The sequence below is a fragment of the Lycium barbarum genome, chromosome 1 (assembly GCF_019175385.1).
Source record: "Lycium barbarum isolate Lr01 chromosome 1, ASM1917538v2, whole genome shotgun sequence".
In the NCBI taxonomy this organism is placed as follows: domain Eukaryota; kingdom Viridiplantae; phylum Streptophyta; class Magnoliopsida; order Solanales; family Solanaceae; genus Lycium; species Lycium barbarum.
The window spans coordinates 152,459,358-152,473,481 of NC_083337.1; the positions used below are offsets into that span (position 1 = coordinate 152,459,358).

Below are 14,124 nucleotides of genomic sequence, written 5' to 3' on the forward strand. Positions count from 1 at the left end.
TAACTTGTAGAAATAAAAGTTATTTATTAAAAACTAAACATCGATGTTTGACAAATATATGTTTATCTAGGAAATATTACTTAATTTTATCTATCACCAAGTATTCAAGATACATATATATTTTTTGAAAATAGAGCGTTAAATAATTATAAATTTGTAACTAATATTGTCAAAAAAAATTGATATTAATATATTTCAAATAAATTATACTTCTATTGAATCAATTAATAAAAATTCTAACTAAGCACACATTTTGCAAGAACATCATGACTACATGTTTGACAAAAAAAATATTTATGACCATAATTTCATAACATCATTCAATTTTTAATAAAAAGTAATCTATCAATTTTACGTCATTCAATATAAGCCAAATTTGCACATAATCTCATTCAACAACGAAATTCAACTCTAATGACATAACTTATAAATAAGTCATGTTTGTGGATAACTCATTCTCTCTAAGATTAGGAGTATATATGTATTTTTAAATAGAATAATAACATAGTTAAGTGAAATGAAAAAAGATGAAGAAAAATAGATAAAAGAGGAACAAAATATGAGAAATGTAGATTCGTAGAAGCACATGAAGTAACGGTTGAAACTCCTCAAAAAAAAAAAAAGTTTGAGAAATGAGAAATAAAGAAATGAAAAATAAATAATGTAAGAAGAATAATATTTAATTAAAAAATAATTAAAAATGTAAAAATAAAATAAATTAAAAATAATAACTTCAATCCCTACGTCAAAAGGAAACCCATATTTCAAAATCTTGTAGCAGTATGACTAAAATTAATATAATTTGAATTTGTAATTTACAAGGGAAGAAAGAAAAAGGAAACACCAATCTGAATCATCTTACCAAGTTTAGTCCGGTCAAACAATGGTTGATTTACACTATACCGGTAACTTTCCTAATTTCCTTGCAAAACTAAACTTTTAAAAAATATAACCGTTCATAAAAGAAGTTTCTTCTCATTTACAAACACTGAAATAAAAAAAAAAGTATTAAGCAACTAAGATCTTACATTAGATTTTCTTCTCTAGAAATCAAAGATTTCACAATCTTTTTTTTGCAGAAATAATAAACAAAAAAGATTGTTAATATCTTATTATGATTTCCAGGCGTTGTTCTGCTTGCAAGCAATTGAGAAGAAGATGTCCTTCAGATTGTATATTTTTGCCATATTTTCCTCCAAATAATCCTCAGAGATTTTCTTTTGTTCACAGAATCTATGGTGCTAGTAATGTCGGAAAGATGTTACAGGTAACACTATATTCCCACAACAAATTTATATATTACTTGTTATTCAGTCTTTAATTGTAGTACATTAATGTACTCATTCATACATATTATGACATGTTATGTAATTCTTTCTCACCTTCTTGTGTCCACGTACAGAGTCCAATATCTACACTCACTTTGTTAATTAGGTTCGAAGAACATATATATGTATGCGTATAAAACAAATTTATGAAAAAAAATTAGATTATACACTCAAATATTAAGTAGGCTTAAGTACCGTTATTTTTTAATTCTGAACTTGTTCTCCGGTCATGATCTTTCTTCGTGTCTTAGTCCATTCTCCACTTATGTATTCATTCCTTTTATTTCATTAGTAACATTCACAGATGACTATTGTCATTTTCCAGTTATCTTCTCCTCTTTTTTAAGTTCCAATTAAGTTAAAGAATAGTAGATGTAATTTTCAAGAAATTAACGACATGTTAATTTTCCTCGTGCTAATTGATTTTGTTTATCGACTTTTTTTTATGTGTGAAATATCAGCAAGTCGAAGAGCATCAACGAGCTGATGTAGCGGATTCCTTGTACTACGAAGCTTATTGTCGGATTAAGAGTCCAATTTATGGATGTGTTGGAATTATCAGCATTTTACATCAAGAAATCTACCATTTAGAATGTGAATTAGCAAAAGTACAAGCTGAAATTAGCCTTGTCAAAGCTGATCAGGCACAAACAGAATCACAATTAGCACAAGGACAACAAGGGCAACAACGTGAAATTTCACCAAGAATATCTGCAAACTCGTTGGATGAGCAAAATGGGGTTTATTCATCATTATTATCATCATCTTTTGATCTTTCTAGTACTCCTTGGTTTTACTAGAACTGCTTTAAAGACTTCTATAGTTACCTTACCTTGACAATTTCATGTTTTTTGTTCGATTAATTTTATTGTTGGATCAGTATTTTCACACAGTAACTAATTGGTACAAGAATAAACCAAAGAAAAGCTTCAGTATATCAAAATCAATTTGAGGTTTTCTAAATGACCATGTCATGCTCTTTTATTTGAGTAATTCTATTGTTGAGTCGGTATTTTTATACAATATTAAATGTTTTTGAGATTCTCCGAAAAAAAAACCCTTCAATTCATAAAAAAAAAAAAAAACCTTCAATTCATAAATTAAAAATCAATGCACAATTTCGAGGATCAAATTAAAACCAGTCTTAATTTAAAGATATTAAACAAGCGAACAACCTCATATGGCTTCTAATTAATGTTCTATATATTGCCTTTAGTAAACAGCATAGTGTTCTTAAATGTTGTTCGTTGAAAAAGAAACTAAACTTTAGAAGCAAATCAAAGCATTGATTCCTGCCAAAAGAAAAGAAAAACGCAGAAAATTTTACATTTGAATCATTCTCTTCTATTCAGCGGAAAAGAGAAAAAATTAATGAGTTACTGTATGAACAAAAATCACAAACAAAAAAAAGGGGAAAAGATGAATGGGCAATTTGCAGGATTGTCCTTCGCTGGGGTGGTCTTTAATTTTTCCTCCTCAAATTGGTGGTCTTTAACTTTTGCACTTAAGGCCAAAATTCTACCAAGCAAAATTTGCATATTCTGCCTTAAGGCCCGAATTCTGCCTTGCATGGTCAGATTTGCGAAATTCTGTCTTGCGAGTTTTCTTTTTTTTACTGAGCTGAGATTCGACCGCACAACCTCGGAGTATTACCCGAAGGGCAAAACTGAAAACCACCAATTTGATGGACAAAAATTAAAGACCACCCCAAATGAAGGACATTCCGCTCAAAAAACAGAAGATGAATGACTGGAAAATGACACTGAAGATGCAGAAACTGTGCAACACTCTTGAAGCCCAATATACCATTGAGGCCCAATATGCATCCATGAATCTCCCTTAAACTTACACAAATAGCTACCTTTTAATAGCTTCTAACTAGTTATAGCTACAAGTTGAAGATTTACAATTCGTAGTTGCTTTTGACTGTATTTCAGTTGTATCTCGCATTTTTGAAATACAGTGAAATATAGTGAAATACAGAGAAAATACAAAACACGTTAGAGTAAATTTAGGCTCTATTTTTTGAACATATTTTTTTTAAAAAAAATCTGAGAGAAAAAATAGGCTATATTTTTGGAACATAATATTCTTTTCCTTTTTAAATAGTAAGTCAAATTAAATCAATCATATTTCTCACAAATCAAAGTAAATTTAGGCTCTATTTTTTGCGTAAATTTAGGCTATATTTTTGGAACAGATTTTTTTTAAAATTTTGGGAAATCAAATTAAATTTTCCCATAAATCACGCATAACTTCTATAATAGGACACTAGTTATGAAATACAGAGAAATACAAAAAACATGTGTATTTCAATATTATGAAATACAAAGAAATACAAAGAACGCGATACATGGTAGAGTAAATTTAGGCTTTATATTTGGAACATTCACTATATTTACAACAACAAAAAAGATGAATATATTGAAATACAACGAAATACAAAATGAAACCCAACAAAGTAGAGTAAGAATGAGGCTCTATATTTGGAACATTCACTATATTTACACAAAAAAAAAAAATGAATACATTGAAATACAACAAAATACAAAATGAAAATCATCTTCCTCACTAAAGACCAACGTGAAGAACTCGCAAAAACGACAACCACCGTGACAGTCTCAAACCTAATTAAGGAAAAATGAGGCAATTCGATCCATGACTAGTGTTTTTCCGTGAGCAACAATCACAGACCGCTCCTTCAGACGTTGAGCAACACTTTCTGCAACTTTCTTAAATTCAGCCAAAAATGTCTCTTGTGTAACAACTTGCTCATTAGATACTCGAATGCAGGATTCAACTACTGGCTCCACCACATTACTCATTACCTACAGAACAAGATAATAACCAAGTAATATGCTCTACTAATTAGCAAAGTACTCATCACGAATATAAATGTGTACAAAGAAGTTATCATGGGCTAGTAAGCAGCAAATTTATGAATCAGCGAGAAATCACATATGGAGTTCAGATCTTAAGAACTAGAACTTTAAGCTTTTTGAGTTCGGAGATGGAGATGGCAGTAGTGGTGCTGACGGCGGCGTTGGTGGTGGAGATGGAGAAGGGAGGGAGGGGTAAGTGAGGGGAAGGAGAGGAGAGGCCGGATATAGAGAAAGGGAGAGAGAGAGAGGCGGCAGTGAGGGGAAGGAGAGAGAGGAGAGATTTTTTTTTTTAAGGTTTGGAGAAGATGATAAATCTTAAATGTGTAGTGAGGGAGAATATAGAGAGGTACATGTATTTTAAAACTAATTATGAAATGTAATTTTGGAAAAATAAAGCTACAAAAATTAAATGAAAAATAAGATAGTTATTATTCATAAATAAGTCTTAGAGGTAGCTATGACAAGTAAATTTTCCTTTTTTTTTTTGCGTGGATTGCCCTTCATTTGGGGTGGTCTTTAATTTTTGCCCTTCAAATTGGTGGTCTTTAAGTTTTTCCCCTCGGCCAACACCCCGAGATTGTGGGTTCGAACCCCAGCTCAGTAAAAAAAAATCGCAAGGCAAAATTTTACAAATCTGCCCATGCAAATTCTGCCTGTTTGGGCTTTAAGGCAGAATTTGCATGGGTAGAAATTCTGCCCGTCCATGTAAATTCTGCCTGAAGGGCAAAATTTAAAGACCACCATTTTGAGGGGTAAAATTTAAAGACCACCCCCAGCGAAGGGTAATCCTACAAATTGCCCTGAGCCTCCTTGACCGCGGCCTAGTCCATGAAGCCAGCAAGAAATTGCACGATTTGTTCTTCAAACGAGCTGGTCTTTAATTTTTACCCATCAAATTCGAACTTATGCCTAGCAGGGGAATAAGTTTGCCTGAGTTTTTTAAGAGCGCGGGACATAACTTGGGGATATTATGATGCAAAAATATAAACTTATGTCCCGCGAAAAAGTAGTTTGTCATGAGGGACAAAAATTAAAGACCAATACAAACTAGGGACGAAAGAGCAAATGAACCCGAAGCCAACTCGTCGATATGCCCGGATAGATTATGTAATTTGTTTGGGCAAAGTGTGCATACCCGCTTTTGGGCTCGCCATTTAATTTTTGGAAAATTTTATAAATGACTAACTTGGAAGCCTTATTTTTTTCTTTTTAGCTACATTTAACTATTTACATCACGTAGCAAACATATAGCAAAACTCAGCACTTGTTACTTATTGTATTCGCGTCGCTGTATTCATGAATACAGTGTAACACCTCGTAACTTCGGACGAAAAGTTTGACTCATAAGATGATAATATAATGGAACCAATATGACGGTTATAGGAAGTGTTTTGAAAACCAATTATGTCATAAGAAATGTTTTTGAGCAAAGAAAAGTTGGAAGCCACTCTATGGGGCATGTTTGCAAGTGAGTTTATAGATGGTCTTACTTCCAACGATCATAACCCCATTATTAATTTGGAATTTGGGAAAACTTTCTTGATGAAAGTTGTATCCCTTTGAAATAGCTTTCCAACGGTATATTATGGGCCTTAAAAGGACATCTGTGCAAAGAGTTATACCCATTATACGACAGACTGTCCCAGCAGAAGAATTTTGACGGACCATTTGACGGTCCGTAAAACATTTTGACGGTCCGTAAAACATTTATACGGTCCGTCAAATGGTCACAGAGAATGATATTTTGTTGGTCAATTTTACGGTTCAATTTTACGGTCCGTAAAACAATTATACGGTCCGTAAAATTGACTCAGACCACCGTAAAATGAGCACAGAATGTCCAAATCACTGGAATGGTTTTACGGTAAGTTATACGGTCCGTAAAACCATTATATGGGACGTAAAACCCACCGTAAAATGAGCACAGAATGTCCAAATCACTGGAATGGTTTTACGGTGAGTTATACGGTCCGTAAAACCATTATACGGAACGTAAAAATAGGCGTAGAATTGCCCGATGGGTCAGATTTTAAGATGTTAATAAGAGACCCAAACCCATTTTTTTCATTCCCATTTCTCCTACACGACTCAAGGGTTCTCTAGATCCATCCAAACACTTCATATGCAAGAATCCAAGTGAAACTAAAGATCCACTTCATCAATCCACAAAACTAAGTGTGAGAAACACATCAAATCCATTCAAGTCAAGAAATTCCATAGAAGGTGGAACTAGGGTTTTGTTCAAGTGAAGCATTTCAACTCAAGGCTTATTCCTACAATAACCAAGGTAAGTTTTATGATGTTTCATGATGATTAAAGTGTTGATAAGTTCTTGGGAGAATAGTAAATGAGTTTGATAAAGAGAATTATATGAACTATGCTAGGGTTTTTGGATTGTTGACTTGGGATTGTTGTATTCATATGGGTGATGAAGAATGATGCCAATTACATATAATTGAGATTGTAGAATCAGCTAGAAGTAATAGAATGGGGATTGGGGGAAGAAAACACCATTAATGAAGGTTGTGGAGCTTCATGCCCACCAAGTGTTTGATAAAATGCTTAGATGAACAAAACATGAATATTGTTGCTAATATAGAGTCCCTATGACCTGTATTGCTATAGATTAAAGTTGAAGGGATTGAAGGACATTGTGATACACTCAAAAGCAGGAAGTTGAGGTATGTAGAACTTCCATCCACATGTGGGAATCTCTACGTTCTTCCCCATGATCCGTTTCTTAAAATCTATGAAGTTCAAATCCCAGGGCATTAAACCCAACATATTGGTAGCCCGTAATTACGTATGTATGTACATGAATTTTGTATCTATGTTCGTTATTGTATTCCTAACCTTCCATTACGGATATTAGGAATCCTAGCTTACTCCATGAATCATGAATTCTTTCTCATGCGTTCTCATTATGTTCATATGAAACGGTATGATTTTATTTACAAGTTACAAGCATGTTTTCAAGTCAATTACAAATATATGATTATGAACTATTGTATTACTCATAAATCAAGAACATGTTTACAAGATATTTCATGAAACCATGTTTACAAGTTATTTCGTGAAATCATGATTTCAAGACAAGTACAAGTTAATTCACGAAAGTCATGGGCTTCTTAGCCAACTATATTATGTTCATGTTTTGGGAGTTGCACGAATTACCGAGAAGGCTCAGATAGCCTGAAACTATGTAGGCACCATAGGACAAGGATCGCTCCGCCCAGTTAGGACGATACCTTAATTTTTCACTGAATGGATCCATTAGGTACGTTACTACCTTATACCCTGGCAAGGTATAGGGGCTCTGCTGGTCCGGCGAGGTACCAGACTCCACGTATCCACGTGGTGATATCATGTGTCGGTTTATGAAATGCTCTCCCTACTTATCATGTTTTACTCATGTTATATATATATATATGTACTCATGCTCATGCTCATGTTCATGTCCAAGTTTTCAGTTTCAGTTCTTATCATGTTATTCCATGTCCCATGTTGTTTCTTTCGGTTGCTTTACATACCAGTACATTCAATGTACTGACGTCCCCTTTTATTTCTCGGGGGCCTGCATTTCACGATGCAGGTACTGATATACAGGACGACACATCTGCTCAGTAGGACAACATTCGTATCAGCTTATTGGTGAGCCCCATCTCATTCGGGGTTTAGTCAACTTTTGTTTTATGATTAATTATGCATCTAAAGGTATGCTGGGGGCCTTGTCCCAGTAAGTATGTTTTTTTTTTCGAGTCAGACTCATGATAGAGGTTTCATAGACTAGACAAGTCAGTTATGTCATGTCAGACATTTGGAGTCGTATAGCCATTTTGGCTCACTCATGTTTAAACAAGTATTTTATTAAGTATTATGACTTAACATGTTTTATAAAGGCTCATCATGCATTCACGTTATATTCCGCATATGTTATGTATCATGATGATTCAGCAAGCCATGTGGTTCGCTCGGTCACATGTAGTCAGGCACCGAGTGCCGTGTTACGTCCAGGCCATGGTTCGGGGCGTGACATACAGTCATTAAAATTTGTTGAATTTTGTATTCAATTTAAATGTGTTCAAACTCAACTGTATTTAATCGGTTGTATACAAAACACAGAATTTTGCACTAAAAAAGTTAACGACTACTCAAAAACTGAATACAAAGAAATAAAATTCACTCTATTCATTTGTATACACTTCAAAATTCAATGTATTCATTTGTATACAAGAAATAAAATTAACGAATACACTCGAATACAGAATACAAGAAATAAAATACACCCAAAACACTGAATTGTATACTAAAAAATTAATGAATACACTAAAATAGAAACACGATTAAGTGTATTTTGTATTTTTTCGATGAAATTCCGATCAGATCTGACTGTTTCCGGTCAGATTCCGGCCAGATCTGACTGTTTCCGGTCAGATTCTGGCCAGATCTGACTGTTTCCGTCCAGATCTGACCGCCATCACCGTCATCTTCATCAACATCACAGTTCTCTTTCTTCTCAACATCACCGTTCTCTTTTCTTCTCAACATCACAGCCGTCATCGTCATCAACTCACAGTTCTTTTCTTCTCAACATCACTTTATTCATTGTAGCTAACAAAATCTCTTCCTTCTTCCATTTATCTTTCTCAACAACAAAGTATAATCCAAAAACCAAAAAATACTTTAAAAAAAAAACACCAGAGAAGTACGGAGAAGACGGCAGTTCACCGAAGAAGACGGCTGCTCCGGTTCACCGGAGCTAGAGTGGGGGGGGGGGGGGGGGAGTGGAGAGAGAAATTGGAGGGTTGGGTTGGAAGAGAATAATGTGATGATGGGTATTCTACTTTAAATATATATGTAGCTATTAATTGTATTTAGCATATTACTTTTAGCTATGGGATGTAATTATTTTAAACTATAGCTACTAAATATAAATATGTAGTAGAACTAGTTATGCCATGTAGTTATTCCTTTAATTTTTACCGAAGTAAATAAAATTGTTCTTCGAATTTCAACAAACGATTCAACACTAAAATCTACTCTAAATAAGCTCAAATTTAAAACATAAGTTTCGTATATCATAAAGAACAAACCTTAATCATCAATTTGTCAAAAAGAACACTAAATCTAACAAATCCATTTGCAATAATGGTGATTTGTCATTGTTTTCAAGACCCATTTGACAAACTCACTTTTTATATTTGAAATTTCTTCAAATCATTATATCTAAATTGCTATAGATTTGGTAAATACTATTGTACAACAACTGAGAAGAAGAAGAAGAAGAAGAAGAAGAAGAAGAAGAAGAAGAAGAAGAAAAACAAAACGCTTTTGTCTGAAGTTACCTAATACTGGATATTCGTGCAAATAAAACACAAGACAGGTATTAGTTAAACAGGTCGACGAAATAGAACGCTCCATGAATTTTTACTAATATGTTGTACATGTTGTATTTTATTATTTTCTGGATGTAAATTTATGGGATATTGAGTGATGTGCATAATATAAAGTTACACCTATCTTAACATTGTAACTTTATATTACTTGCTCCAACTAATACTTAAATATTATTAATATTTATTATTAGAAATTTCAATGAAAACAATCTTTGATAGTCAAATATTATTATTGTTATTATTTTTTAAAAATAATAATTTGTACTCAATAACCAAACACAAGAAGATTTTTTTTGTTTTTGTTTTTGAAAATGCTCTCCGTCATACCAAACACACTTTAAATTTTATTGGCTTAAGTAATTCTTCCCATATATAAAAATCAAAAAAGGAAAAAAATGTTAATAGATGGTTCGAACTTGGAAAATTTAAGTAACATGGATCAGCATATAAAGTTGCCGAAAATATTCAATGTATGATGTTCTATAAGGAAAAACGGCCTTCAACGGATTTTCATGACATCATATGAATATCATTTTAAATTTGTGACATCAGGGTGATAACTTGATAGACGTTTTTTCTTTTTGGAATCATCAACTATAACCAACAAGTGAAATATTATCCTACTACTAGTATATATGTTTTGCTGATTATATATAAATCTACATGCCAAGATTTTCGTTGTGCTATGGTTCGTTTCCTAGTACCTGCCGGCTGCCTCATCCTTTTCTTTCCTTTTTATCCAAGTCAATTTGAACTAATTAATTTTTCGTCCCAATTTATATGCTATATTGCAGTAGTAATTTCTAGTCAGTTTAAAAAATATATTACTATATTTTATTATTCAAAAATAATTTAACTTTTAAATTTTCTTAATTTACTCTTATGAGATGATTTATAGTCACATATATATCTATGACTTTTTTTTTAGACGACAAGTTTCAAAAACTTTCCGTGCCTTCTTAAACTTGTGTAAGTCACACACCAACACATAATTTGAGACAAATAGAGTACTTATTTTAAATAAAAAATGCTTATTTTTCACACTAAAAAAGTCTTATGTTGGATAACATTGGAAAACTAAATAAAAGTATTGTTGCATCATGCAAGTGCTGGGATGTTTATACTTTTGCTATATATTACTATATTATATAAGAGCAAATGTGAGGACTTTTGTAGTCCTCACAATAATTTTTCAACTTTTTAATTAATTACTTTTCTGTCCTAATTTTATTTATTTAAGTCAATTTTTATTTTTTTATTTTTAAAGTCTACTTTTCAAAAGCTATCGAATCTGGGGACTTTTGTAGTCCTCACAATAATTTTCAATTTTTTTTAAAACTTTTTAATTAATTACTTTTAGGTCCTAATCTTATTTATTTAAGTCATTTTTTTGTTTTTTGTTTTTAAAGTGTACTTTTCAAAAGCTATGAACCTCCTACCTCATTTTTCACGTTCTTTGATTTTCTGATTGGTGCTCGATATCCGCATTTGAGCCCAATTAATCCAGATAATTCGCACTGTATCGCGCCTATTCGGGGGGGGGGGGGGGGGGGCTTCTGTTGACACCCAATTTTGTCCCTCCTTTATTTAATCTTATTCACTCGGGCGCCTAAATTTACTGACAAGCTAAATACTTTATTTTCACTACTATTATTTGCGCTACTTTTATTTTCAACATTACAAGCATTATTTTATCATAAATTTTAAATGTTCGTCATCATTTCATTTTTTCGGGTTTGAACTCGTTAAATTAATTACAGAACAACACTTTGTTAAATCCTTATCTTTCACATATTAATTATTAATTGTCTTCATATAATATATATTGTACCAGTTATTAAATTAGAAGCCCGAAAATAATTAAATAGAGGAGGAAGGATCAACAATTTTCAGCCAAATTAATGACCCGAAATATAAATACAATATTATTTCCCTAACCAAACAAACAACCCACATTTAAATACCCAACCCACATTTTCAACTCAAACTAAATATCAAACCGACCAGCCCACTACCGTTTTTAATTCGGTCCAGCCCACACCTCTTAAACAAATTCACCCGGACCGGCCCATTATTTTACTCGACCCGGCAGCCCACTACAATTAAAATCCCTAATCCCTCACTCCCCTTTTCCTTTTTCCACACTTCCGCTGCTCACCCCTCTCCCTTTCACCCCTCACGCCTCTGCTCATGCCTCCCCTTTCTCTCTCCCACGCCCACGTTCTCTCTGCACCTCCACACTCTCCTGTTCCCCACGCCTCTGTCATACACTACTCTCTCTCATACGCTCCTTCTTTTTCCTTTTCTTTACTACAAAATGAAGCTTATAAGTAGGAAGCCGGGTGGAATCATTTGGGCAGGGGTATTTTTGTTACAAACACCATTGATAGCAATCTTTACTTTCTACTTCCTAGCATTTTCATTCAATTCGCCAAAAGTGAATACAAAACTTTAGTTCACAAAAAAAAAAACCGCAATACTTTCGTTCGAACTCGTTTGGCTCAAGGTTCGGGTCTATTCATAACGAGAGAGTAGATTCGAGACCCCGACGACCTCAGTTCATTGCGCACAAAACAGGTAAACTTCGATACATTCATTACTCATGGTCTTTAGTTTCTGTTTTGTTTAAGATTTTTAGTTTATTCTGCGATATGTTTAGTGATTGCGTAGTTTATTTGTCGTCGCATTATTTGTTTGATGTTTTGGGGCTGTTAGGATAGGATATTAATCGTTAATTGAATTTGAAAGATGTCTAGTGTAGTTTGGATGTTTAGACTGAATTTGCAGGATTTAGAACTTATTTAAAAGTCGAATATACATAGGATATACAGTGGGTTATCAAGGTAAGAAGAACATATACATTTGATACACATCTGATATACACACCATGGTGTGTATATCTTAGGTATATTATGTTATAATTAAAGCAGCCGACACTATCTCTCTTTTACTCTATCTTTTCAAAGAATATATATCCTGTCATGAATGTAATCTGTTTTGAATTTATAGTTGCATTTCTTATTTAGTTATGTATGTGGCATGTTCTGTTAGGGAATTATGATAGGCATCAACATATTTAGATATAATTCTTGCCTTAATATGTACTGGAGATCAAATTGATTAGTCTGCTATCATACTTAGGTGGAGATCCGACTTAGTTGTTCAAGTGATTGATTCAGAATGATTGTTTGAGTACTGATTTAGACCATGTGAATTTTTTTTGACATAACTGTCCCTAAACTAGGAGTCTATGCGAAATGTTATTTGATTATGTGCATTCTTAATAGCAACCTTGTATGTATTAGGTGATTGAAAGAGTTAAACCCTTGGAATTTAAATAAAAAATCTGAATGATTGACTTGGAACTTATATGTGAGCATGAACATCCAGTTGTCTCTTTATACGCATGCTTGTGTACTATTTTAGAGCTCATATAATGTTGGTATTCTGCTTCTGAGAATCTGACCACACTAGGCTGAAGTTTAAAGAGTCAGTACTGCAAAAAATGAATTCATAATTAAACACTTTTTACTGTTATTTTGTGTGTCTCTCTCCTTCTTCTCGAATGACATTGGTTTCTTTCAGAGTGCATAGTTGTTTCATGTGTTAAGATCTGGACAAGGTGCCATAATCTGAATACTGGTTGTAAATCACTTATAGTCTCTTCTAAAGCAAGTTGAATCAGTGAAACCTATTTGCAAATGACTGTTTCTTAAATTGCTCTGAGTTTATAGATAAATTCTGATGGTTAGCCTATATGACCTAATGTTGTTGCTTGATTGTTCAGTAACTTCCACCTCTGAGAATGCCCTGCCTACATGTTTTGATTATTATATCTTGACCACTCAAACTGCATGTGTATCTGTTGGAAGGGACTTAAGCATAACTCGACTTGACTAAGTACCTATATATGTTTGCAATAACTTACGGAGCTAAAAAATGGCCTAAAGAACCCTGTACCAGGTATCCCCAACCTGTTCATGCCTATTTGCCTATTTGTGTAACACCTTATCTGAAATAACTCTTCACATGCATCTAGTCATTACATAATAATTTGCCAAGACCTCTATGTGCTCTTGGGCTCTGCTTGCTGGACTTTGTTTTATCATGGCCATTTTATTAGTAGATTAGTTCAGTCCCGTGCATAGTATTTAGGCTTTTGTTTAGTTTAGTGATCATGCCTTGGTATAAAGTAATGCTAGTCCTGGAGTATCTGTATGCTTATGTTGGATGACTATGTTGATAGTGTCTATTTTCAGTCGATACTTTCATGTGTTCATGCTGTCTAGTTAACATAGTTGGTGTCCATATAACTTGTGTCATGTTACTGCTGCCTACCTCTATGTTATACAATTATGTAGCTAAACAGAATCAGTATGGACATGAGTGTTAGTTTAAATCTAAAACTTGATTATCGTATAAGTTATCCAGGTTAACATTGTCTAGTTTAAGGTTGGAAAACCTGTAGAACTCTTTGATTTTAAACTCGATCAGTGGTTCAGTTGAGTTAGAGGGGTG

At 33.3% G+C, this 14,124-nt stretch overlaps 1 protein-coding gene across 1 annotated transcript; it reads left to right on the top strand.

The window, feature by feature from the left end:
• Positions 1 to 407: 407 nt before the first annotated feature.
• LOC132617113 (LOB domain-containing protein 24-like) lies at positions 408 to 2,435 on the top strand. The gene is made up of 2 exons (XM_060332060.1): positions 408 to 1,267; positions 1,790 to 2,435. The coding sequence occupies exons 1-2, from the start codon at positions 1,115 to 1,117 to the stop codon at positions 2,126 to 2,128; spliced, it is 492 nt and encodes a 163-aa protein (XP_060188043.1). The 5' UTR covers positions 408 to 1,114; the 3' UTR covers positions 2,129 to 2,435.
• The last annotated feature ends 11,689 nt before the right edge of the window (positions 2,436 to 14,124 follow it).

Excerpts from the sequence above, each read along its gene's own strand:
- LOC132617113 (XM_060332060.1), top strand. The coding sequence starts at position 1,115 with ATGATTTCCAGGCGTTGTTCTGCTTGCAAGCAATTGAGAAGAAGATGT. Across the intron at positions 1,268-1,789 it reads ATGTCGGAAAGATGTTACAG|CAAGTCGAAGAGCATCAACG; the intron begins GTAACACTATAT and ends GTGAAATATCAG.